Source organism: Bactrocera tryoni, chromosome 3 (assembly GCF_016617805.1).
Source record: "Bactrocera tryoni isolate S06 chromosome 3, CSIRO_BtryS06_freeze2, whole genome shotgun sequence".
Classification (NCBI taxonomy): Eukaryota; Metazoa; Arthropoda; class Insecta; order Diptera; family Tephritidae; genus Bactrocera; species Bactrocera tryoni.
Window position 1 is genome coordinate 23,577,763 of NC_052501.1, and position 26,357 is coordinate 23,604,119.

General features: G+C 32.5%; 1 protein-coding gene across 3 annotated transcripts; it reads left to right on the plus strand.

Moving 5' to 3' along the window:
- Positions 1 to 109: 109 nt before the first annotated feature.
- LOC120771788 (phosphatidate phosphatase LPIN3) lies at positions 110 to 26,357 on the plus strand. 3 transcript variants are annotated; one of them, XM_040099981.1, is made up of 13 exons: positions 110 to 532; positions 15,668 to 16,180; positions 16,375 to 16,580; positions 16,866 to 16,997; positions 17,319 to 17,448; positions 17,514 to 18,637; positions 18,706 to 18,802; positions 19,273 to 19,401; positions 19,519 to 19,708; positions 20,240 to 20,469; positions 20,543 to 21,043; positions 21,125 to 21,228; positions 23,261 to 24,510. In XM_040099981.1, exons 2-13 carry the CDS (start codon positions 16,001 to 16,003, stop codon positions 23,583 to 23,585), a joined length of 3,348 nt encoding a protein of 1,115 aa, XP_039955915.1. In that variant the 5' UTR covers positions 110 to 532; positions 15,668 to 16,000; the 3' UTR covers positions 23,586 to 24,510. The 3 variants fall into 3 exon arrangements, with proteins under 3 accessions (XP_039955915.1, XP_039955917.1, XP_039955916.1); XM_040099982.1 differs by lacking the exon at positions 23,261 to 24,510 and adding an exon at positions 25,767 to 26,357 and having other exon boundaries at positions 111 to 532; XM_040099983.1 differs by lacking the exon at positions 19,273 to 19,401.

The window sequence follows — 26,357 nt, forward strand, 5'->3', positions numbered from 1 at the left end:
TATCGTTCTCCCTGCCGAGGTGGTGTGCTTGCTTGGCTAGCTGTCAGCGGTTTCGCTCGTCGCCTGCCAGATTATATGACTCGACGTTGCTAGACGCAAGCTTCAGTCTAGAAATCGCACTTGTCGGAGCAACTACAAGAAAGAGAAAGGCCTACAAGGCGGAAAATAAAAAATTTATTGGAAAAAAGTATACAGAAGAAAACAATAACATTTCAGAAACTTAGTAGAACGGAAATCATGAAATTGTGAAATCAATGTTTCAGCAAAGCAAAGGAAATCAATTTTAAGAATCTTTGTAGTGAAATAACTGAAAGAGCAAAGGTCTAAAGTGTCTAGTAAAAGCAAAATATAAGTGAATTTGATGTGTGTGCAAGACAAGACGGCAATGCTTGCTAAAGTTGTCTAAATTAATTATTACTCTGGTGCAATAAGAATATCTAAACTTGTGAACTAAATGAAATAAGACAAAGTGTATAATATAAAAAAACGCAAAGGAACAAGAAGCGAAAGTCAAAATAATCAAGCAAAAAAGGTAAACCACCGTTAATAGATAAAATTGTGTTAAAAAGCGCTTTCATGAGTTCAAGTTCAATATTGCATGGACTCTGTTAAGAACAAAGGAAGTTTAGTTGTATACAGAAAAACCCAAGAAAATAAAAAAAGAAACCGCCTTTCAAAGCATATTGGCAGACAAAATTTGTGGAGGCGTGCAAGACATCTCCCGATGGAAGTGACCAGAACAGACTGTGCTGGGCATACGAGAAATAACCTAGTGTCGCCCAGGCGCAATGTACGCTGCTCGTGCTGCTTACGTTTTATTAGCGTTCACTTATTATTATTATTATTACTTTTTTTTGTTTGCCTATACTTTGTGCCTTATACTTGATCTCGCATACGACTCAGCGCCAAATGGACTTTGATACTGATTGAACGGCTTGCTAGATGGTCGTTAGTGTTATTTAGTGATATGCATTATTTGTTTATTTGTGCTGGCAAATTGAAGGTTCGCCTGGTGCAAACTGCCATAGAAACAAATTAGCATATAGTAAACATATCTGTTCTCTCTCGCATTCACCTTTGGTTACCAAACGCAGCAAAAACCATGCATGTCTAATCTAAAAATCCCGGATCACCTTCGAGGGTCATTCATTTAAGCAAAGAAACAAACAACATAACGTGCTGTTTATTAACTTTTGTACTTTATTTTGTGTAGTTTTTCGTTAGTTCTGTTTGTCGCCTCTCTCTCATCGCTCAATATACATATGTATGTATGTAATTCGTTGTCATTTTGAAGTCTTCACTTACGGACTGGTTGGTGCGGCTTTAGCGGGGGCAGAAGCTTGGCTTGTATGCTAAGGCATACTCACATAATACAGACTCGTATGTTTGTATGTATGTGTGCCTGTTTGAGCAAACGCTTAGCAACAACAATGTTACAATTTTCTTTTTATAGGCTTTGACTCTCTGTGTATTGTTCATTAGCGGCATTTTGTACGTTACGAAACAGATGATTCGGCGGGAAGCTATAAAATTTGTGTGCACACACTTACATACATACCTGTAGATGCAGAAATACATAGCATACTTGTACATGTACTTACATATATATTTTTGGTACTCTTGTAGCGTTTTTGAAAATTAAATACATATATTGAAATTAAATAAAATTAATAAAAAAAATAATGAAAGAGCTAAGAAAATTAAAATTTTATAGAAAAAATTAATAAAATCCACAAAACAAAATTTTTATAAAGTAAATTAAAAAAAAAAAATTTTTTATGAAAAAAATCCAAAAAAAAATGTATACATTAAATAAAAAAAACACGAAATGTTTGATGCAAAAATTTAAAAAAAAATAAAATTTTTGGGTTTAAACTTTTTATTGTATTATAATCAGAAACGTAACTGTTAAAAATACATGTACATATGTATGTATGTATGTACATACTACATATAATACATATGTACATATGTATTTCTGGCGTACATACATACATATGTATGTATGTAGGTATATAATAAAGTGGCATTTTTGAAAATTAAATACATCGAAAATACAAAAAAAAAATAAAATGTTAATGAAAGAATTAAAAAAATTAAAATTTCATGAAAATAATTAATAAAATGCTATAAATTAAATTAAAAATAATTTTTTTTTGATGCAAAAAAATTAAAACTTTAAAGTTTAAACTTTTCACTGGTTTTTATTTGGAAATGTAACTGTTAAAAATCATTCAAAAAACTTTTGAACTGCGCATAAATAAACTATTTGACCAAGAGCGCCGTTTTCCAATATAAATAATTATAAGAAAATATTAATACAGAAATATAAATCTTTTAATTTTATGTCTCTTTGAGCATAAACAAGATGACATTAAAGTTTAATAATTTCCTTAAGAACTATTTTGAAAAAAAAAAAAAATGATTTTTGACAAAAAAAACTTAAAAAAAATCATACATTTTTAAAAAAAAATAAACTTTTTATGATATTTTTTTGAAAAATAAAAATAGTTTTTCATGATTTTTAGAAACGTTAAAAATCATAAAAATAATTAATTTATAATAATGCGTAATTTTCTTAATATTATTTTGAAAAAAATTTAAATTTTTTGAAAAAAAAATAAAAAGAACTACTTTTTAATGATTTTTAATTTAGAAATTATTTAAAAATCATAAAAATAATTAATTTATAATAATTTTACTAATACATGTATTTTATTTACTAATTTATACATACATATGTATATTGAAATTGACAACAACAAACCAATGTTATTTTTAACAAATTTATTATCTATTATTTTATTTTTTTTTTTCAAAAATATACAGCTTTTGTAAGAAAGTAAGTAACAAAATAAACACAATCATATTCTAATTAGATTATCAAAAGTACACAAACAAATAAATTAATATATTCAAATCAGCGAAAATTTCACATTAAAGGAAATTAGCTATTTCACATTAACATAACTGTATATTTTTCACACTTTATATTAACAAATATTATAAATTATTAATTTTAAAGAGTATTTGTCTTTCCCTGCCTCAGGCGGTATCCGCGAAAAAATTATGATAATTATGCCTAGGCACATGCTTACATACAACTTCATACACATACATATGTACATACATATGGACATATATATTTTTTTACATCTGCTCTTTTTCATTTAATTCGACATGCGAAATAATTCCGCATTCAATTTTGCCGGTTTTAGCTGTCGGTGGAGCGGTGAAAGTTGCCTCAAACCGATACAGAATGGCGTGATTTGTTCATACGCCAAACAAAAAACAGAGAGAGACCGAAATCACACCATAAAGTCTTGTACTACAGGCGATAAGAGGGCGGTGCGTTGAGTTAACGCAATTACAAACAGTGCATAACACACTACACGCATCGTGCGATTTAAGCCATGTTCGGTGTGTACATTACAAGCGTGTGGTACCTTACTGCGGTTAATGAAATCGAGCTTGCCGAAAGACAAAGGTTGGGAAAACAAAGAAGTTGTGAATATCATTAAGAATACCGCATATTTAACCGAAATTCAGTGCTTTAAATGTTGTTTGTAGAAAAGGTTAAAAAGAAAATATGCAAAGGAGCTCGAAACTAAAGCTTGGGTATGTATAGGGTGCTTTTCTACAGGTTTAAGATTTTCATTTCAAATAAAAGTGATGAGAAACAAAAATATTTTGATTTCGTTGGCTCAAAATTTTATTACATGTAAGGTTGAAATAGAAGAATTAAAAAAAAGGTTCAAAAGAAAATATGCAAAGGAGCTCGAAACTAAAGCTTGGGTATGTATAGGGTGCTTTTCTACAGGTTTAAGATTTTCATTTCAAATAAAAGTGATGAGAAACAAAAATATTTTGATTTCGTTGGCTCAAAATTTTATTACATGTAAGGTTGAAATAGAAGAATTAAAAAAAAACTGGAAAAAAATTAAAAGAAAATTTAAAAAAAAAATTAAAAGAAAATTTTTAAAAAAATTAAAAAAAAAATGAAAAAAAATTTTAAGGTAAACAAAATACTAAAAAATATGTGAAATATACAATATTTTGCTTTTATTAGTTCGCAAGTTTTATGAAATGAATGATTTGAATAAAACTGAACTGTGATCTGGCTTGTGAATTATTTCCCAGTACTACACATAAATCTCAAAAACAATCTGCACATATCTAAATGTCAAAAACTAGTGCTTATTTTGACAGCTACCATACATACATATACATACATATATTTAAGAATCTAAAATAAGACTCTCTATTTCTTAGCTATATTATATTTTTAAGGCTTACAAAAGATCATTACATAACACGAAACACCAGAAGAAACTTTCAGTATAATTACCTTTGACCATACTACTCATTAAACAGTTATCTTTGAGCAGCAAAAAATGTATAAATTTGTACATTGAACCTTTTTGGTAAATATACACCAACAATATATACATGCACATGTATTTATGTATATAAATCAGTTATGTTACATAACTATAGTATAGCGCTACAAATAAAGATATGAGTATGTAGATAGTAAAAAAACTGTTAACCTCTTAACGATATGCCGAATTGAAATCAATTAAACGGTCAAAAATTTGTTACTCATGGTTTATGAACTCAATTTCAGAGCTCGTAATAGCTGGAAATGTCATTATTGGCGAGTTATTTAAGAAGTTACGAAGAAGAAGTGATATACAAATGCAAAATAAACATTCTTCTTGTTGTTGTTGTTGTAGCGACAGAGTTCTACCGAAGTGACAGTCCTTGGCCCGATAAAAATCCGGGTCCGTTCCGGTACCGTAGACCCGACTGTCGTGTCTTCTTTATTGGAGTAGACACCGCTTACGCGGTTAGAGCCGAGTTTATGACAGCAAAATGCTGTTTTCTTCTTTTCTTTGAGCGTGTTTTTTACATAGCGGGTCCCAAGCATAGCGCACTACCCTGGGAAGGGATCTCACTTTAGCTCGCCTTCAAACAGATGTTTTTTGGCTACCCAAAGGATACTTGGTCTAAGACCGGAAGTGGAGAGGTACTTGAGCCATATATAAAAGAATCATTTCTAGCCATTTCCGTGTGAATGGCGTTCATAGAACTTTCCTCACTTGCGTGAACTTCTACACATGGATCCATCATCATAAATAAACGTTCAGTGAATTTAATTACAGTAATAGTTAGTAGTAATGATTGTTTGATCTTCTAAAATGAAGTTAAATTGATTTGAAAAAATAATAATAATAATTTTTTATTTTATATTTTCCTCAACATTTAAGCAAAATTATAGCATATGATTCAAATTTCAAAAAACTGTTAAACCTAACTACGGTATAGTCGATCACGCCATTTAGTCATACGTTGTTAGTTTTCGCGGTAAAGAGGAAAATATTGTAAGGGTAGTTAAAAACATACATACATGTACTTAGTCATTTAAGTATTTGTATTTTTATAACAATATTTGAGTACATACATATGTACATAAATACATATTGTACATTGTGCAATGAGTGGTATGACTATAGCCAATTTGCTAGTAAAATTTTATTAGGAAATTATATCATGCTCTACAATTCTGCATACATATTTATCTCGATATATAACACAAATTGTTTTTTTACACTCAATAAATACCTTAATTTGCACTTTGAAATTATTTTACGGCTTCGAACAAAAACTCTTCAAATATAGTATTGTTTAATGGACTTTAATACTACCTCATTGTATAAGACCCAATTGAATGTGGCGAAGCGAAACATTTTGCAAGAATTTGGTAGTAGCCTGCAACTATGTATCCATAAACGTATGTAGTATGTATGTATGTGTATATGTAGGTAGGTAGTTTAATAGCTCCTGGTTGAGTAATTTGTCGCTTTTATTAATGTAGACATACAACCATGAAAATGAGTCAGCAGAATTTACAAGCTAGCATGTGATATTGCTTTGAAGACTGGCTGATAAAAATGGCAGCTGCAAAATAATTTTAAGTTAAGGAGGGAAGTACCCGTAGAGTCCGAAAAAAAGTAATTTTGCGCCATTTCGTTTTAGGGAAATGAAAACGGCGCGCATAAAATTGATAATTGATAAGATTGAAAAAACACACTTTTAATATGATGAGAAATTTTAATAAAGAGTGATCCATTTCGAGCTCTCCATTTTTATGAAGGAAAAACACAGAAATTTAAATTTTATGGAGTATATTTATAATCATTCGAAAAACATTTTTTGAAGATTATCTCTTTCAAATGTTGGCCGCTCCTATGTCTCAGTTGGTGCATTCATTGAGTCCAATTTTCGTTGACTCGTTCGAGCATTTCGACTGGTAACTGGCGAAATACACTCGTGATATTTTGCTCCTAGGTTTGAAGCAAAGCGGGATTGCCCGCATAGACTTTAGACTTTATGTACCCCACAGGAAAAAGTTTAACGGTGTGATAACACGATCTTGGTGGCCAAACGACCGACCCAAAACGTGGAAATATCTGCTCACTGAAATGCTCTCTCAATAAATCCATTGATTGATGCGATGTGTGGGAAGTGGCGCCGTCTTGTTGAAACCAAATATCGCCGAGATCACGAGCTTCAATTTCAGCCATCAAATAGTCGGTTATCATGGTTACCATGACGGTTACGTTCTCACCGGCATCATTTCTTAAGAAATATGGACCGATCATTCCACCAGCCCACAAACCACATCAAACCGTTGTTTTTTCTGGAAGAAATGGTAGCTTTTCAATCTCTTCAGGTTGCTCTTAGTCCCAAATGCGACATCGCTGCACAAAATTTGACTCGAAAACATCGGATCTTCTTGAAACTTTTCAAGAGCTCATAAAGCGAAGCGATGTCGCTTGGGAAGGTTAAGCAGCTTCAGTTTCTTGCACATAAAATGCGCCAAACGTCGAGATTTTAAATTCAAAGCGTACAAAATACAGCTTGTGCAAGAAATTGAAGCTGCTCAACCTTCCCAAGCGATATCGCTTCGTCAGTCCGAGTTGCTGCGAACGATTATGTTAACCATAAGTTGACCGAAACATGCGTTCTAGACAAAAGAATTGAATTTTATCCTATTTTTGTTTAAATAATTAATATACATACATATACCCAACAAATATACATATGCATTCAGGGACAAGTGTTTACACAAATGAAATATTTGCATTGCTTTTGATTTCCCACAAAAAACAAACTCTCGATAGTCCTGACGTCAACAGTGGATATTTTAGAAACGCAGTACCCTTGGAAATTAGCATTATAAAGAAATATTTCTATAGCGACATATACATACGTACAACGTACATGCATACATACGTATAACAACAATAGTTAACTTAAAAGAGAAAGCACGCAATAAACCTATTTTCTGTGAATTACACTAAAACACGAGGGTTTGCAAATACAATTGGATTCCTCACTCACATATGTACTACATACACATGTCAAATATTTTTGTAAACATATACATATGTGATATTTACTCATCGACAGCTCGAACTTATCATCAGTAGTATTTTATTAAACACAAGGTGCTATAATTTGATAATGCCTAATCTTTAGTAGCTCTTCAGTTTATCACGCGCCTTCAAAACAAATCCATTCACACACATAACCACATACAAGTGCGCGCTGCATGCCAAATTGATCAAAACAAGAAATGGAAAACAAATAAAAATTCAAAATAGTTTCAGCTTAATTAATGCCATAATTTAAATTATCAAATAAGAAGTGGAGGACCGGAAATCACAAGTGATAAATATTATATTACATTTGCGAAGCTAACTTCTTTATCTTTATCTGCCTGTCTTTGCTGTTGCTATCAAACAACAGCTGACTTTTATTTACCAACTCGACATATTCCCAGGTTGCTAGAAGCATGAATCATCGACATCTTTCATATGCAACGTTATACACTAAAAAGCCTTGGGAGTTTCATTTCAACACACGCACACACACACACATGTAAACATATAACTGTACTACAATAACTAGACGATTGTGTAATATTGCTGAGTGACGTGTTTATTTGCTTAGTAACTGGTAAGTTTACCGACCCAAAATGCACTTTAAGCCATATCACCTGTTTCGCTCGCGAACTAGCGAGCGTTGAAAAATGAGCCAAAGCTTCTATGAGTTTGCAGGTGTACATATGTACATGTATGTATATACTATATGTCAATTTATAAAACAAGTCGCTACCTTGGTTACACTTTGAGGTTGTTTAACTTCTTGTTATTGAGCTGCAACAACAATTATTTATTTTTAAACATGTTTGATGTATGTATGTATGTATATTTAACCGCTGAATCGGCGATGCCTTGAAGGGGTTTCAAGCAGCTGTGAATGAGAATCTATTTTACCATGCGTGCTTTGCTTTTGTAGAATTATAGCTAGGTATAATATTTTTCATAAAAGGTGATCCTCTTAGAAGTTGCCTACTTTTTTAAATAAAAAACGCAGAAACTTCAAATTTAATGTTATTTAATGTGCATTTGATTTTGAAGATCATATATTTAAAATGTTGGTCGCAGATACGTCTCAGATGGTCCATCCGTTGAGTCCAATTTTTGATGACTCGTTCGAGCATTTCGACTGGTAACTGGCTAATGATACGCTCCAAGACCTGAATCGAAGCGGTACCGTCCGCATAGACTTTTAGATACCCCCTTAGGAAAAAGTCTAAAGGTGGATAACACACGAACTTGGTGACCAATCAACCGACCCAAAACGTGAAATTATCTGCTCATCGAAGTGTTCTTTCAATAAATTCATTGATTGATGCGATGTGTGGGAAGTGGCGTAGTCTTGTAGAAACCAAATGTTGCCGAGATCACGAGCTTCATTTTCAGGCATCATATAGTCGTCATGGCGCGTTAACGGCGCCTTGACGTTTAAGGCATCATTTTTGAAGATATATAGACCGATGATTCCACCGGCCTACAAACCACACCGAACCACCACAGCGCTTTGTTTTTTGGATGAAATGCCACACCCATTACGCCAGAAATGGGCCTCATCACTAAACAAAATCTGGCTCGAAAACATCGGATCTTCTTGGAACTTCCCAAAAACCCATAAAGCGAACCTTTTAACAGGCCAAGGGATTTCCTTCATCCAATAGTGGTAATCTTTAAGGAGACTCTTCATAGTTTGCACTTCTTTATAAATCTGAATGAAAAATTTGCGGTCTGCTAAGAGGTCTGTGAAGTATTTGAGGTGTCCTGTGATAACGAGTTTGGGTTCAAAGTTTTTCATAATATACAACTATTTTAGTAATTTTTGTAAATTGTGATGATTTAATCCCAAAACTCTTTGACTACAACACAAGAAATCATACATGTTAGACACTTTTTACTATCATTTTCGGTTTAGCAACTAAAAATTAGCAAGAAACAGCCTGTATAGTCGCTTTGACAGTACGATTTTTCTCCAATATGATGTGTATAGAAATATCATATTTTTTAGACCTGATACAGAAACCTTACATATTTCAAATATCAAAGAGCTTAAGGGGTTATATACTTTCAGAAAACCGGAAAAAATAACAAATTTTTCAGATCTTTTTCCGAGAAAATTTTTTAATTTATTAATCCAAAAATTTTTACACTTATTATGGTATCTTTTAACTGTATTTCAAGACTTAGTATTAGTAAAAATATTTATTTGGAAAGGAGCTACAGCTGATATAAGTACATACATATGTACATGTTTAAACGAAAAATGTTTATCTTATCTAGTTTTCATTTGCAGAATTCAATTTGAAAGTTGTTTAGAAAAATTAAAAATGTGTCTTAGAAGAACTACTAAATACAAGTATATCGAAATAGCCTTTTAGCATCATTATTAACTTTATTTCGAAACAAGACTAAAATCCAATAATTTGAAATCTTAACATAATTATTCGACATACAAACAGATACATATATATTTATGTATATGGTACAGGTAACATGCGTACACCTATTTCTGTGCATACAAAATTGAAAAACCGGATTTTGTCTTCTTTCAATAAAACTATCGCAACTTTGAACTCGAGGTCAACATCTTTTATGAAATGATCAATATTTTTTTTATTTCAGTTTGAAATATACCGTTACTTTTTGGTAAAAATATTATCGTACTTTAATATGTACATTTAGCAACTTTTAACTGGTGAGCTCAAGCATAAGCTGTTTTAAGGGGTTATATACAGTTAAAACGCCGAAAAAAGCGACTTTTCCAGATTTTTTTCTGAGAAAACTTTTAAATTTATTGATCCAAAAATGTTTACACATATTATGGTATCTATTAACTGTATTTTAATTTAAAATCAACAATATTATTAGGCAGATGAATTTAGCATAAGATTAGCTCTCACGAATTTAAACCAGCTGTTTGCTCGATTCATCATTTGCCATGATCTGAAGTTTTAAGGACACTTTTAAGAATTTTTTTTTATAACTAATTCCAGCATAACAAATTAAGGTTACCATAAATCGTATTTATCCCTTCTTCCCTGAGGTCAGCGATACTTACAAACATAGTATGTACTACATATAGCACTTAAAAGCAGTTGCTATTTATTTTTTTACTACAAAGTAATTAATTTCATAATTATTTCATTTACCATTAAATACTAATTTTCTAATTTCCATGACAAAGTCACCATATATAGGGCCTCACTTGTTAAAATGTATCATCTACTTTGCAAACACTCACACGTAAGCAAACAATTAACGAAAATAAAACGCTAAATCATGCAAGAGGTGTGGCAGTTGGAGCTAATTTAAAAAAAAAATTGAAAATATTTTTATTTATGGTGACAATAAATCAAAATTCTTTGTTAAATCAGCTGATTTCTACCGAGTACAAGCACAAGTTCTTATCGCAAAAAACACAAAGACACACATACATGTATATAAGTCGTATATTTTTAATTATTTTAATAAAGATGTATAAGTAAATACCTACATATGCCGCAGCACTTTGTATTATAATATCACGCCTGCTCTTATCATTATAGCATAACTATATTATATGGTATGTCTGTATATATGTATTTACATATGTGCTTATTTATTTATACTGTTTATTATAGTAAACAATGATAGATTAAAAATAAGTAGCTTACAAAAAATTCCAATTAGGCTTTTTCCAGAGGCTACCAATAAGTTTAATACTTTATTTAGAACAAGTCAAAAATTTTCGATTATATTCACTTTTAATGTTTGGAGTTAAAGTTCGCCGGCTCGACGCCAAACACTTTATCATGGCATATATTCCACAATTTTTGAGATCGTCTCTTGAAATTTTGCAATAATGTTCCTGGAGCATCTTCACACACACACACACACTTCATTTATTATAGATCTTTCTTGACTTCCCAAAGAAATATACGTCGTTATATTTAGTTAAGGGGGTATTGGTCTAGACGCATGAATTTTAGGCATTTTTTAAACTAAGATAAATAAAAATTAAAAATATTTTTACTATCCATTTTTTTATATGTTTTTTACTGACATTTTAATAATATAAAAAAAAATTGCAAGAAAAAAAATCAAAATTCGTCGAGATACGGGTCGGTGGAGTGGGGGCTTCAAAAAAAACGGTGCGTCCTGGTTGACGTGATTTCAACCCCTGTAGAGATCTAAAACACAAAAAACAAGAAGATTCTTTATTAGTAAGGATGTCGTTATGGGGTTGACCATTTTCAAAAAAAAAAAAAAAAAAATGGCGTCGACTTGAAAAAAAAAATTTTTGACCCGATTTGTTCCTCCTTTTCGAATTTTTTAAAAATACTTCAAATCAAAATTTTTGGAAATCCAAGGCAAACACGATAGAGCATTGTATAAATAAGAAATATACCAAATTTCAAAGGAATCGGTTAAGTAGAACTTGAGATATCATACCCCCTTAACTAATCATTTTTGAGATGATAAAAATCCTAAATCGAGATAAGTTTTTTGTTTTGCTCGTACTACTACGCTGCTAAAAAATAAAATTTTGTTTAGGAAAATTAATAATTTTCAAATATGAATATTAAATAATATTTACCTGCTTACATGGTAAATTATTCGACCTTGAAATATGATATATTGGAAATGCAGTATCTTTGATATTTTTGTATCGCCTCTGAAGCGCTGTTGAGTTTCTGTGAGAAATATTATATATGTATGTATATATTTTACATTAAGAATAAATTATTTTAACCTTTCTTGAGATGACCTTTAAGTAAAGTACTTATTCATCGACGATTTTAACTTTATATCCAGCCATTCCAATTTCTAAATCCCATTTCCTGCGCTGTTCGCCGAATTTTTGTTTCTGTACAAATTAGTAGCATGCGATTTTTTGGAAGAAGTTGCATAATGAATGTTATGCTAATAATGTTAATACGCATTTAACACTTGATTTTTGTTTAAATTCGTAAATGCATTATTATTAAACTTGACTTTCATTTATTACTTCGAAATTGCCTCTATACTATTTACACAAGCGATAAATATTTTTTTTGATATAAAAGAGTTACGTATACGCAATGTACACACTCCTGCTTATAAATAACAAAACAATATAAAATTCTGCAAAATTTATTAAGTGGCTTTGAAACAATCATTTTAAAACAATTGGAAAATATTTTAATATTTATATTACATTTATTACTTTTTTAACAATAAAGGAAAAATTTTAGCAACTATTTATTTAGCTACTGGATGCGCCAATTCGAGTAATAATCAAATCAAGGCATATAATTATTTTTTTTTGTTAAAATATTACATATAAAATATTAAAAATTGTGTTATAATAATTAAAAAAATATATTTTTTTGATATAAATATAATATTATATATTAATTCAATTAAAAAATAATAATTAGAAAATATTACATATAAAAATATTAATTTTTTTTATAATAATTATAAATATTTTTTTTCGTTAAAATATACAATAGATATTTATATATGTGTTTTGAATGAAGCGACAATTAAATGATTTAATGGATATAGACACTTATTTATAAGTGTTAGCACTCACAAATGTCTATAGATATATATACACGTGATAATCTGTAGATACAGGTATATTTATATATACCATTTCTCTGTCTGTTGTATTTCTTTCTTTTTTTCGTTTACAAACTGCCAGCTGTGAAATAGGTTTAGCGAGCACAGGTGACTTTGTCAGTTTTGGGACAATACTTGAACTTGCAAATGCGCACACAGACTTTTGCATACTTACTTACGTATGAACATTTGTATACACAGATGCTTAAAAAGGGGCATGCTTAAAGAGTATATAATAGCCACGCGCTGGCAATGCGCCCGAATTTTCAACTGACCGTCATACATACTTATGTACATATGTATGCATGTACGAGTTGAACAGTATGTGCAAATATATGTGCATATATGTACTTGTACCTTCAATAAACCTTTAAGAGCGTCAACTGTATTGTTAACGTTTTTCCTTAGCTTTGACGTCAATTAAAAGACGTGTTTTTTAATTGAACTTACGTTTTAATTGAAATCTACGCAAAGAGACGCAGGTGATTACAAACATTTGCGGGTAATGTGAAAGACATAAGGTTACATACATTTACATATGTCTTCAAGTTAACTTTCTTAACATTTCTTAACGTTTACGCATATACATACAATGAGTATGTAAATATCATGCATCAAATTTAAATAATTGAAAATCGGCCGCATTCGTTAGGCAAAAGTTCTGAAAACACTGATCAAATATATATAGTATAGTCTACTTTGTACCTTTATCCGCTCTATCTAATGTCTCAAAATTTATGCACGTTAAAATACTATATGCACATACATATGTACATATGTGTGAATGATTAGTATATGCAAATACCAAGTTTAGGTTTTAAAGAAATTGTTTAGCTTGTCTGCTGCTGTTTTGGTGCCGAAAATTTTCCACTGTTTTTTTCTAAAATTTGCAAATTTATATTATTTTGACTTTGTTGGGTGTATGTCAACGTTTTCTTTTTTGTTTTCAGACTCATAAGCAACATAAATACATACATATATTTGAATGCCTAAGTACTAGACTAATTTTAGTGGCCTTGCCTAATTGCGATTTTAGTCAGCGAAATTCGTCAAGATGAAAATTTTGTGTGTGTGTGTGTGTGTGTGTGTGTTTTTTTTTTTTTTTTTCAAAGAGCTTGTTAAGCCTCAAGAACATAAATGAGCACAGGATATATAATATGTAAAAATTTAGTATATATGTATAATATATGTACTAGTATCCATGTGGATTTTGTTTTTTTTATATTTTGTTTATAAAAATATGAATAATCAACACTATATGGTATGACACAATGAGGCTGGTAGCACTGGAGAAATACCACTGCAGCGACATCTATTGACAAAATACGAAAAGTCTTTTTTTGACTACCCAATATATGGTTTTTCTTAAAGTAGTTTTCAGCCTTATTTAAAGAGTTTATACTACTTGTAGACTAGAGATGGGCTCGGAACATGATGATTCAGAGGACTAGTCTCAAAATGACCCGGATTGTCAGAGTCCGAAAGATCCTCGAACTGAGCGTGAACTTCCTATCTTACAGTTTCAAGCAATATATAGCATCAAATCTAGGTTTAAAGGAGACGCCTAGTAGGATCGCCTAAAAAAGTGATTTTTGGAAATTAAAAAAAAAACTGTAGCAAAATAGATATCACTCAAACAAATTTGAAATATGTAGTTTTGAAACTGATTGAACTGAGCAGCTACACATATAAGCCTCTAACTCAAATCTATTTGAGTTACGAATTTGAAAATTGAGTATTTTACTTTTGGTGGCGACATACGCCCGCAGAATGGGTCTGACAGGTCGACAAGACTGCAGGAAATGTCTAGAGCAAGGCACGAGCGAAACGATGGTGCACTCTCTTGTGCACTTATCCCACATTGGCGAGACTACGCTGTAAGCATCTGGGGTCCTCACTGTATGAAGAACTGGGGGAGGTATCGATACTGAGGCCACAGAGTCTGTTAAAATTCGCGTAAAGCTCAGGCATCCTAAAGGATAACTACTCCTCATGGACCTAGTAGCTGAACTCCATTTGGAATTGCAAATGACCAAAACTGATCAATCTGGTAGGCCTGTCTCATGGCCTACCAGATTGACCTAACCTAACCTATTTTATTTTTTTTAAAATATGTTTTCTTCGAATTTTGACACTAGGGTGTGTCCCTTTATATTTTGGTATGGGAGCTAAATAAGTCTCAAAAAATTTTGAGGATGGAAATGATGCGATCCTGGTAATTAGATTCTAAAGAAATTTCAGAAAGCTTAAGTCTTTATGATTTCATTCTAAAGAAAAATACAATACACTTTCCAAAATTGAAAATCGACGAGACGGGACAGACTGATTTTGTTATCGCTTCAGAGTAAAAAAAAAAAACAAAACAAAAAAAAAAAAGAAAATAAAAACAAAAAACACAATATAACAAAGTGAATTCTGCAACTCATTGTACTCCATCCGTTATATGAAGATGAATTTATACACATATTTTTTTTGTAGTCTTATCACGAGTCAGGCACGTTTTTGTTCAAAAATTCGCATGCCTAACTGAACTTTGAAATGTTTTCATTTTTTGAATACAATCTTAATGCAATAACGATAATATTTATTTGCCGTCTAATTACACGAAATTTTATTATCTTCTTTTAATTTTTCCACAGATAACAACATAACGGCTAGAACTGTGTAGCCATTTGGACAAAAGACCAAAACATGGCCGAAAAATAAATGTGAATATACTAAAAAAAAATCAAATGGTCAGCCAACCTATAACCTACTAAGTACTAAGTATACAAAGTCTACTAAATAACTGACGATTATAAAAGAACACTACGACGAGCGAAAGCAAAGCAGAAGCCAATTTCAACGTCAACTTTTAGTACGGGGCATTGCTACCAAGAAAGCAGACGTCTGCGAGTAGAAAACTCAAAAACTCTTTAACTTAATTACTAACAAAACTAACTGGAAGCAGCAGCAACAGCCACAGCCACAAAATGAATAGCCTAGTAAAGGTGTTCAGCAACTTCAGAGAGTTCTACAATGAAATCAATGGTGCTACACTCACCGGTGCCATCGATGTGATCGTGGTTGAGCAGCCGGATGGTGAATTTCAATGTTCACCCTTCCACGTGCGCTTCGGTAAACTGGGCGTGTTGCGGAGTCGCGAGAAAGTGGTGTGTACTTTTTGCAAAATAAATTTTATTTGAAAAAAAAAAAACAAAAATGTTAAAATATTAATATTAATTTTATGTTAAAATATGAATTAATATTAATATTAATTTTATGTTAGAATATTAATTAATATTAATATTTAATGTTAAACTATGAATATTTTATGTTAAACATTACTAATTAATTGCGCTTTCAGGTTGACATCGAGATCAATGGTGAGCCCGTCGACATACACATGAAGCTGGGCGACTCCGGTGAGGCATTCTTCGTTGAGGAATGTCCCGAAGAGGACGCAGAAGCATTGCCAGAGAATATGGCTACGTCGCCGATACCGAGCAGCTACTTTCCCAGCAAATTTGACAATGATACATTAATGGACGACACACTCGAGTGCAAGTCAAAGTAAGTTTTTGGCATAAATTTTGTTAAATTTTATGCTAGTTTCGCATTTTTGTTGTTGTAGCATGCACAAATGCTTGTTTTAGCGATTTCGTAGTTGTTATTTCGAAACTCTACACACAATTTGCATTCTAACATTGCATTTACTATAAATTGCGTGATGCATCTGTTTGTATGTATGTTTATTGGATTTGTTGCATACATGCACATATATTAATTTCATATTATTTATTTATTTTCACACTTTTAATTTGTTTTTAATTATTTATTTTTCATTATTCTATATAGAATTGCTAGCGATGACATACAACTGCCGCTGCCATTGCCGCGTCGTAATTCCATTGACTTTTCAAAAGAGACCGAAAAGGAAGATCAAGTGCCGAAATTTGAGAATCAAGTCTCAGATTTTAGTCACAGAAGGTAGTGTTGTGTTTGTTTTTTTGTTTTAGTTTATAGAAACTTAATGTACCGTTAACATTTTTACATTATATGCATACATTTTGAAGCAAACAACAGTTATTCAGTGTCACAAAAAAAAAAATTTATATATGAACTTACATATATTTAGGCATGCATACAAACATATATATGTATGTATGTATGAGAATTAAACATCGAATATTCATAAAACTTAGTTATATATAAAATATAGATATATTATATAACAAAAAATTACACGTATATATAATTATTTTCAAAACCAACACACAACTTAAAAGACGAGTCTTCACTTCATTGCAGACACACCGACAATACATTGGAGCGACGTAATCTTAGTGAAAAACTGCAAGAGTACACTACGCAAAAGCTGCGACAGGAGTGGGCCGAACATGAGGAAATCTTTCAATTTGAAGCCGTTGAAAGAGAGAAGGTGAGCAGCAAAATGAAAAATTAATTGAAGACCCTTTACAAAAACAAAAACTTTTTTCCCAACAGGAATGGATTAACAGCACACAAACAGAAAGCAAAATTCAACAGAAATCCAACACAACAGACGTCGCACCCACACCTACGATCACTGTGCAGCCAGCTTTCAAAGAAGAGCTTCCTGCGAAAGAGCATAACATGAACAATACAAATAATGCAAACAGCAACAACATCACCACGCCCACTACTACAACCGCCGAAACTATCTCCAATAATACGAGTGCAAAGGACGAATCCAAAGGTGGCAAGAAGAAACGCCGCAAGAAGTCACAAATGAAGAAAAAGAATGCACAACGCAAGTCTTCGTCGAGCAGTTCAATTGGCAGCACAACACCCATAGAAGGCGCCAACGGCAATAACACAAATGCCGACGAAGGTGACGGTATTTCCATTTCGAATAATACCAACTCATCGTCGAATGAGGAGATTGCCACAGCAAAATCAAATAACGACCAACAGTCGGTACCGCTCGTCTCCGCCACGGCTGGTGATGAGAGTCCCATCAGCGAAACATGCCAAACATCACCGATTACGCCCAGCACGCGTATACCCGATCTGGATATACACTTCTTCAGCGATACCGAGGTGACGCCTTCGGGTGGTGCTAGCAGTTGTGTTGGACGCGGTTCTGGACGTCCCTCCACACCCATACAAAGCGATAGCGAATTGGAGATTTCGTTGCGTGAAAAAGATGTCGATGCTGAATTGATATCGAATAGCGCTTCATGGAAGTGGGGCCAATTGCCTACGCCCGATGCGAGTGAAAAGGTGGACGGCAGCGGCGATCAGTCGGCACAACGCAACTCAATGCTGAGTGGCATGTTTAATTTTATGAAGAAAACGAATAAGATGCGTAAGCAGGCCAACGATGGTGGTGTCTACTTGTCCGATTTGGATGCAGAAGGTATGGATCCAGAAATGGCTGCATTATACTTCCCACAACCGCGTCTAACGAAGTCGACAAATAATGCCAACGCCGATGCTGGCACAGCCACCAGCAGCACACTGTTACAATCGGGCGATGATGATCGTGAAAGTGGCAATGGCACCAGTTTGCCACATTCGCCTAGTTCAATGGAGGGTCAGAAGAGCGTGGACTCGGACTATGAGGATGGCAAGCCACAGGACGCAAAGTAAGTAGCTAGTAAAAGAGTGTTCCTAAATTATTTATTTAATAATTTGTTAATTTTCATGGTCGTAGATACCTGGACTTTGTGGCGATGTCTTTATGTGGCGTCGGTGACAAAGGCGAGCCATCTGATGAAGAGTTCGATCAACACATGATTAAGTATTCTGATGTAAGTTGATTGCTTGTTGTTTGTGCAACTAAAATGCAAGGAGATTTTTAAGGCATTTATTTTCGAATTTAATCGCTCTTTTATTTTTGCTGAATTTATTTAAATAACAGTAATTTATTTGATAATATATTAGTTTCTGGTATGAGTTAAGTTTTGTTGCACATTTTACTAATATTGCAAGCATTATTTTATATCACAATCATCTAAATTTTTAATCAGCATTTTGAGGTTAAAAATACACATGTAGGAAATTTTGCTTAAATTTTAAAATTGTATACATTTTATTTTTAGTTTATCCAATAATAGTTTTTTCAGTAATTAACCAACAACAACACTTTACTAGTTACAAAAATTTCTTATATTGCCTTTTAGTAGTTATTACACAGAATCCATTCGTTACTGAACAAAAATATTTAAACACCAAACAAAAAATAATATTTACTAATTGCATTACACACCAAAATACCCAGGTTTGCGAAAATCCCAGTTTGTTCTCATCGCCAAATCTAGTTGTACGCCTGAATGGTAAATACTACACGTGGGCAGCTGCATGTCCAATTGTCATGACCATAATAACATTCCAGAAACCACTGACTAACGTAAGTTCGCCAGCACGCCTACTAATGGCATACAAATGCAACGCATTTTTGTTAAAAAATTATTTTGTTTAAAGAATATTCGACTTAATCATATTTAAACAACTTTTCGTAATATAGGATGCCATTGAACAGCTGATGAGCAATGTCAAACCCGATGAATCGGTGAACAAGAGCGAACCGGATGGCACCACAGCAGGTGCTGGCGCTCAATCGAAACGTTCCTGGTGGAATTGGCGGCGTTCGCAGGTTGGCGCCGTGCCGAATTCTGCAAAGATTGCCAAACCAGATGACAAGGTTGATGAGCGAGGTGAGTAAGGAATTAAAGTGTGTATAAAATAAGTGTTTTTTATTTGCGAGTCATATTTAAATATTTGTTTACTTGTTGAGTTTGAAAAATTTGTGAAAATGGTAACAAAAAAATTAATTTTTAAATGAGACATTTATAAACACCAGAATAACAGAATTTTTTAAAGTTTTGCTATTTTTTGGCAGAATTTTTATTTTTTATTTTTAAATTAAATTACAAACTACTATTAATTAAAATTTGTTAAAAAGCTAATTTTAACGGTAGGAAAGATTTTCTTTTCTACTAGTATTTCTATTCACCATTTATTTTATTTTTTAATTTTTGTATTTTTTATTGGTTTGGTGGTTATGTGTTAAGAAGAATTGTTTATAAAAGCTCGTTTATATAAAATTGAAAATAAATTTTCTTATTAAGTATTTATTTTATTTATTTTTTTTTTTTTATTTACTCTTTTTTCTCGAATTGTTACCCAAAAACAACAAAATCGTATATTTCATTACATATAACTAATTTATTTGTTTTATCATACAGACGCCGACCAAGCTGCCGTGGCCACACAAACAACACGTCCCAACTCACCAGATATTAGTGAAAATACACTAAGCAAAACCGACTCGACGCTCAATGCTGAAAACACCTCAGCACAAGTTGAAAATCTCGAGGACCTATCGCAAGCCTCCTCGAAGGCTGAAGCAACCAGCAGTAACGGCAACAAAAACGAACGTTACAAGAAGAGCTTGCGCCTTAGTTCGGAAGCAATTGTAAGTAAAAAATATATATTATTTTTTTAAACTATTTCCTCACTTATTATTACACTTACTTTTCATATTGTAGAAACAACTGAACTTGAAGGATGGCATGAACGAAATTGAGTTCAGCGTCACCACCGCCTATCAGGGCACCACACGCTGCAAATGCTATCTCTTCCGCTGGAAGCACAACGACAAAGTTGTCATTTCTGATATTGATGGCACGATCACCAAATCGGATGTTCTCGGTCACATTTTGCCAATGGTCGGCAAAGATTGGGCCCAATTGGGTGTGGCACAATTGTTTTCGAAAATCGAACAAAATGGCTATAAGCTATTGTATTTATCCGCACGTGCCATAGGGCAATCACGTGCCACACGTGAATACTTACGTTCCATACGTCAGGGTGATGTTAAGCTACCCGATGGGCCATTATTGCTCAATCCCACATCGCTTATTTCGGCATTCCATCGTGAGGTGATCGAACGCAAGCCGGAACAATTTAAAATCGCTTGCCTCTCCGACATACGTGAGCTCTTCCCCGACAAGGATCCCTTCTATGCCGGCTATGGCAATCGCATCAATGTATGTTACTAAAATATGAAGTATTTTCGTATGTGTGTGTTTTGTATTTACTAATTTTTCTGCTTTACCTCATTATTTTAGGATGTATGGGCCTATCGCGCAGTGGGCATACCCATTATGCGCATTTTCACCATCAACACCAAGGGCGAATTGAAGCATGAGCTAACACAAACATTCCAGTCATCGTAAGTACCACTAGAAAAATCTCGTTATTTATATATAGTCACATAAATCAAGAAATCGATTTGTAGTAGTAAACAATTAACCATTAGAAACTGTATACAATCGTCTTAAAGTGGTGGTGTAAAGCTAAATGTGGTGAATGTCACTAAGTGGTGAATATTGCATACGTATATGTACATATGTATATACTTGTACCTGCCATGGAATGCGCTTGAGTCTCATAACCACATATACGTATATATACACAAAATGTATTCTCATGGTGGGTGGCGGCAATTAGTAGGATTTTGAGGTATGCTAAGATTTTGAAAAATGTTGTGTCACCGTTTTTGCTACCCTAGTAAAATACTTTAAGGAAAATATATAAATATTTCTTATAGTAAAGAAATTCATATAATAATTATTATAATGCCTCCCTGAGGCATTTCGAGTCGAGTTTGAGAAATTTTAAAATCGTTTCGAAAAAACACATTTTATGATTTTTTGACGATAGAGCATATTATAATAGCATATTTAGTCAAAACAATTAGGCTTGAAAGAAAGACTAAGCTTTGCACCGTTACCAAATGGATCTACGTACGCAGCAGCATTCAGAAAAGACTAGAATAAATTTTGCTGCTCCAACAAAAACTTTAGCAACAAGACAGTTAAATAGTGTCTAACAAAGCTTAAAGAAAACTTTAAAAACTTTGGAAGAGAAGAATATCTTTCTGTAGGATGTGCTCGCATACATTACGGATCGAATTATGTATTTATAAACGGTTAATGATAACGGGTGATCCAAGTAGAGGTACCTTTTTCTATAGCCTTTTTTTCACAGATCACGAATGAGTCGTGTCAGGCTGTAATAGTATTTTGTTCAGTATTGTTCGGCATTTCATTATGGGAGCACTTACGCCTGAACAACGTTTACAAATCGTTCAACTTTATTACGAAAATTCGCGATCTGTGAAGAATGTATTTCGCGCTCTTCGCTTAACTTATGGTCAACATAATCTTGAGGTCCAGCATTCACTATTGGATAATATTCGACCGAATTGACCACATCCAGCACGCAATGAAGACAATATAGCAACCGTAGCTGAGAGTGTACATGAAGACCGTGGAGAGTCGATTCGGCACCGTTTTTAGTAACTAGGACTGACTTATGGAAGCACTTGGCGTATTTTACGTTGAGATCTTAAATTGAATGCGTACAAATTCAAACTTGTTTAAGAACTGAAGCCGCTCAACAAAAATGATCTTGTGATATCGCACCGTTAGACTTTTTCCTGTGGGAATATGTAAAGTCTAAAGTCTACTTGTATGCATTGTCAGTCGTCAGTTACTAGTCGAAATGCTCGAACGAGTCATCGGAAATTGGACTCAACGGATGGATCATCTGAGTCCATTTTAAAGAGATAATCTTCAAAATATAAATGCAAAAGAATGTTCTTTCGAATGATAATAAACATTCCCCACTAAATTTGAAGTTTCTGTTTTTTTTTTCTTTATAAAAGAAGGGAACCTCGAAATCGATCACTCTTTATTAACCTACAGCACATTATTTTTTATATTATATATAGATATGAATTGAAATTAATAATATTCGATACTTTAATTTTCGAGACACTCATAACATAACACTCCAAAATAGTTGAAATAATTGTTAAGTGTATGCTATATGATCATAAATAAAACGCATTCATAATAATAACAAAAATTCACATAAAATGTAAAATTTCGAAATATTTATTGTATTCTTAAAACTTAAACTCAAAATCATTACAATTCATGTACTTTTAACATAACTGTAAAAAAGGAAAAAAAACTCTTAACAGTACAATATTAAAAGCTATCACTCACACTACGACAAAAGTGTCCACATACGCCCATGCACTTGTATGAACTAAAAAAAGCATTATGTATTTAAGATTTGTGCATTCATTTGTATAAGTAAATCAAACAAGCGATCAAAGTACATATAACCAAAACGAAATAAGCACAATTTGCTAAAGTATATCTTTTCCAAATGCTTTGCAAACATTTTTATAGCGGTTACATCAATCAGTCGCTCGAAGTCGATGAGTACTTCCCGCTATTAGATGTCAACTTGTATGAGTATCGTACCGACACCTTTGACGATGACGAGGAGGAGGACGAATTGAAATTCAGCGAATCGGATGACGGCATTGAACTCGATACAGACGACGTGTATCTCGACGATGACAATGAAAAAACTGCTACGACAGCAGTTGCCGAGGAACGTGGTCTGCTGTTGAGGCAAGATAATGGCAAAACAACGCAAATGAAAAGTAAATTTGCGCAGGCGCGCAACAGCATAGTCATAAACTTCTCTGCTGTTGGAGCAAGACACTAAGCTGGCTAACTATGTTATTACCGGTGGCTGCTGTATGGCGCGCTGTGTCCCCCAACACGGGTGAAACTAATTGTTGGAGTTTTAAAATATATATAAATAAAAATATTTCACCAACATAAATAGCGTGAACGCGTTGAAGCTGAGCAATACACGCTCAAATTGATTTTATTGTGATAATTGTGATCTAGTTTTGCACATATGTATGTATATAAGTGATTCTACAATACAAATGTGATATCGTACTGCTCACAGTTTGTGACTGCTTTTTGTGCCTAAATAATTTAATTGCACTCACAAAACTTTCACAATGCGACCAGTTTTCGTAAGAATAAAATTCATAAAACTAGTCCATAGTAAGCGTATTTAAACATTGCCTTTTGGCAATAAGAAAAACAAATATAGCCTATAGATTGTCTAGTTTTTTATAATAATACATAACAAAAAGCTTTGAAAGCTAACTAAGCAGGTTAAATGAACAATATTTACACACATATATTTATAAGCGTTACAGTATGTACCTTAAATACGAAAGTACAGGAAAATAAATTTTGGTTAATAATTTGTAATTGTAATTACGAAAATTTACTAATTAATTAAGCAAATTGTTGTATGGAAATTTATACACCGATATTATATAAACATTTTTAATCCACAAGCTGGACTGGGATTATTATTTTTTTAATTTTTTTTGTTGTTGCTAATATGCACCACTGTTACTGTTATTCATTTGTTGGCGCACTTTTATTAATATACTTGAATAGCATTAAGCGAAGCAATTAGTATTTATGCATTTTCTATATATGTACATACATACATATATTTACAAATTTAGTAAACACATATACATACTCACTTTTATGCATACAAGTGTTAAATATAATGCTTAAAAATATGTTAATTGAATAAAATTCAAAAGTAAACATTTGTTTGGCTTGTTTTCTTTGTTTGTGTTATTAATATATGGTAGCGGTAATTTTGTAGCGCCGTTGTAAAAACGAGTAATATTGAAAATAGTAAAAAAACTGTATATATTTTGTATTATAATAATAATTATTAAAAAATGTGTATTTTTATAAATGAAAAACTGCTGAACTTATCCATTTTTGTATTTTTGAAAGACAAATGAGTTTAGGCAACGACATTTTTAATATAAACACAAGTCTACTTCAATTTTCTTCTTATTGACAGTAAGCATAACCATACTAAATGTGGTTAGCAATTATTGGTTAAGCACGCTTTCGAAACGATTTTCGGAGCACATACTAATTTACTTAATGCTTTTTTAGGGTTTTTTATATTAAAATAATATATATTTAGAGAAATAGTAATATTAGATGTGTAATGATGATATGCCTTACTTCATCCAATTAATTGCACAACAAGTAGTCAAGATAAAAATTGTGCTACATACATATTTAGTTAAGCATACTTTTGAGCGTTTTTTTTTACCCAGACCCGGATTTTTTATCCCGACAAGGACTGTTAACTCAGCAGAATTCTGCCGCTACAACAATAACAACAACGTTAAAAACTTTTTAGTTTAAGATTATAGATAAAACATCAATTGTGTAGCATACTTTGCGGCGCTTATACCATTTCAGTTATTTAAGTTTGATTTTTGGCAAACATCACCACAAAACAGCTGTATTGTGAAGAAATCATGTGAACTTGGCAGAAAACCTTGCTTATATAGTCAAATTTAGCAATTATTTATGAGATAGCATAATTGACATAGCATACTTTTCGGTGCATACACAAGTTTAGCAATATTTACAAACAATTATGTGACTCCGACGAAAAACGTCGCTTATATAGTCGGATATACATATATAAGGTATTATCAATAACATAGCATACTTTGCGGCGCATATACAAATTTAGTAATTTAAGTTTGATTTTTAGCAAGGATCACCACAAAATGGCCGTATTTTGAAGCAATTGTGTGAGGTTGACAAAAAAAACTTGCTTATATAGTCAAATTTAGCAATTATTTATAAGATATCATCAATAACATAGCATACTTTGCGGCGCATATACATGTTTAGCTATGTTAGACTGCTGTGAAGCATATTTTCAGCAATACTTCAGCCAATATTTTGCAATTTAATATATAAATTTTAATTTTCTCACATACAAATATCAAACTGCTTATAAAACTTTTTTTTACTTTCACTTTTAAAGGTACTGCAGCATGACGTACATTGTGGATCAGCTCTTCCCACCCATACGCGACGATGAGGGCGCTGTAGAATACTCCAATTTTAATTATTGGCGTGATCCTATACCGGAATTGGATTTAGTTTTGGATACGAGTAGCGCCGAAACCAACAACACCAGCAACAATGGTGAAGTAAACGCATTGCTGCAAAAGGGCTTAGCAACCATTCCAGAAAATTAATAACCAACCACAAAATACAACTAATATAAATAAATAAAAAGCTGATAACTGGAAATCATACCAAAAACACGAATGTAGTGTAAAACACAGTATAAGTTTTGAATATTAAGTACCATTTAGTTGCGCTTACGCTTGGCAAGTTTTTCATGGGATATGCTTACACACTTAGCCATAAGTTTACCTTGATTTTATATAATTTAATGTTACACGTGTGAAATAACAACATTTTTCGCTCTAACCTCAATTTTCAAAACTTGTATACCATTTTTATAATGCTTTGTATGGCTGGTATATGGAAGATTTCAATATTTCCGCAAATTAAACTCAAACATTAATAAAAAAGAGTTAAGAAATGAATGAGACTACAATAACAA

Bases quoted from the DNA above. Each gene is read 5' to 3' on its own strand.
- LOC120771788 (XM_040099981.1), top strand. From the start codon at position 16,001: ATGAATAGCCTAGTAAAGGTGTTCAGCAACTTCAGAGAGTTCTACAAT. The intron at 16,998-17,318 runs GTAGTGTTGTGT...ACTTCATTGCAG, and splicing joins TCAGATTTTAGTCACAGAAG to ACACACCGACAATACATTGG. The intron at 17,449-17,513 runs GTGAGCAGCAAA...TTTTCCCAACAG, and splicing joins AAGCCGTTGAAAGAGAGAAG to GAATGGATTAACAGCACACA.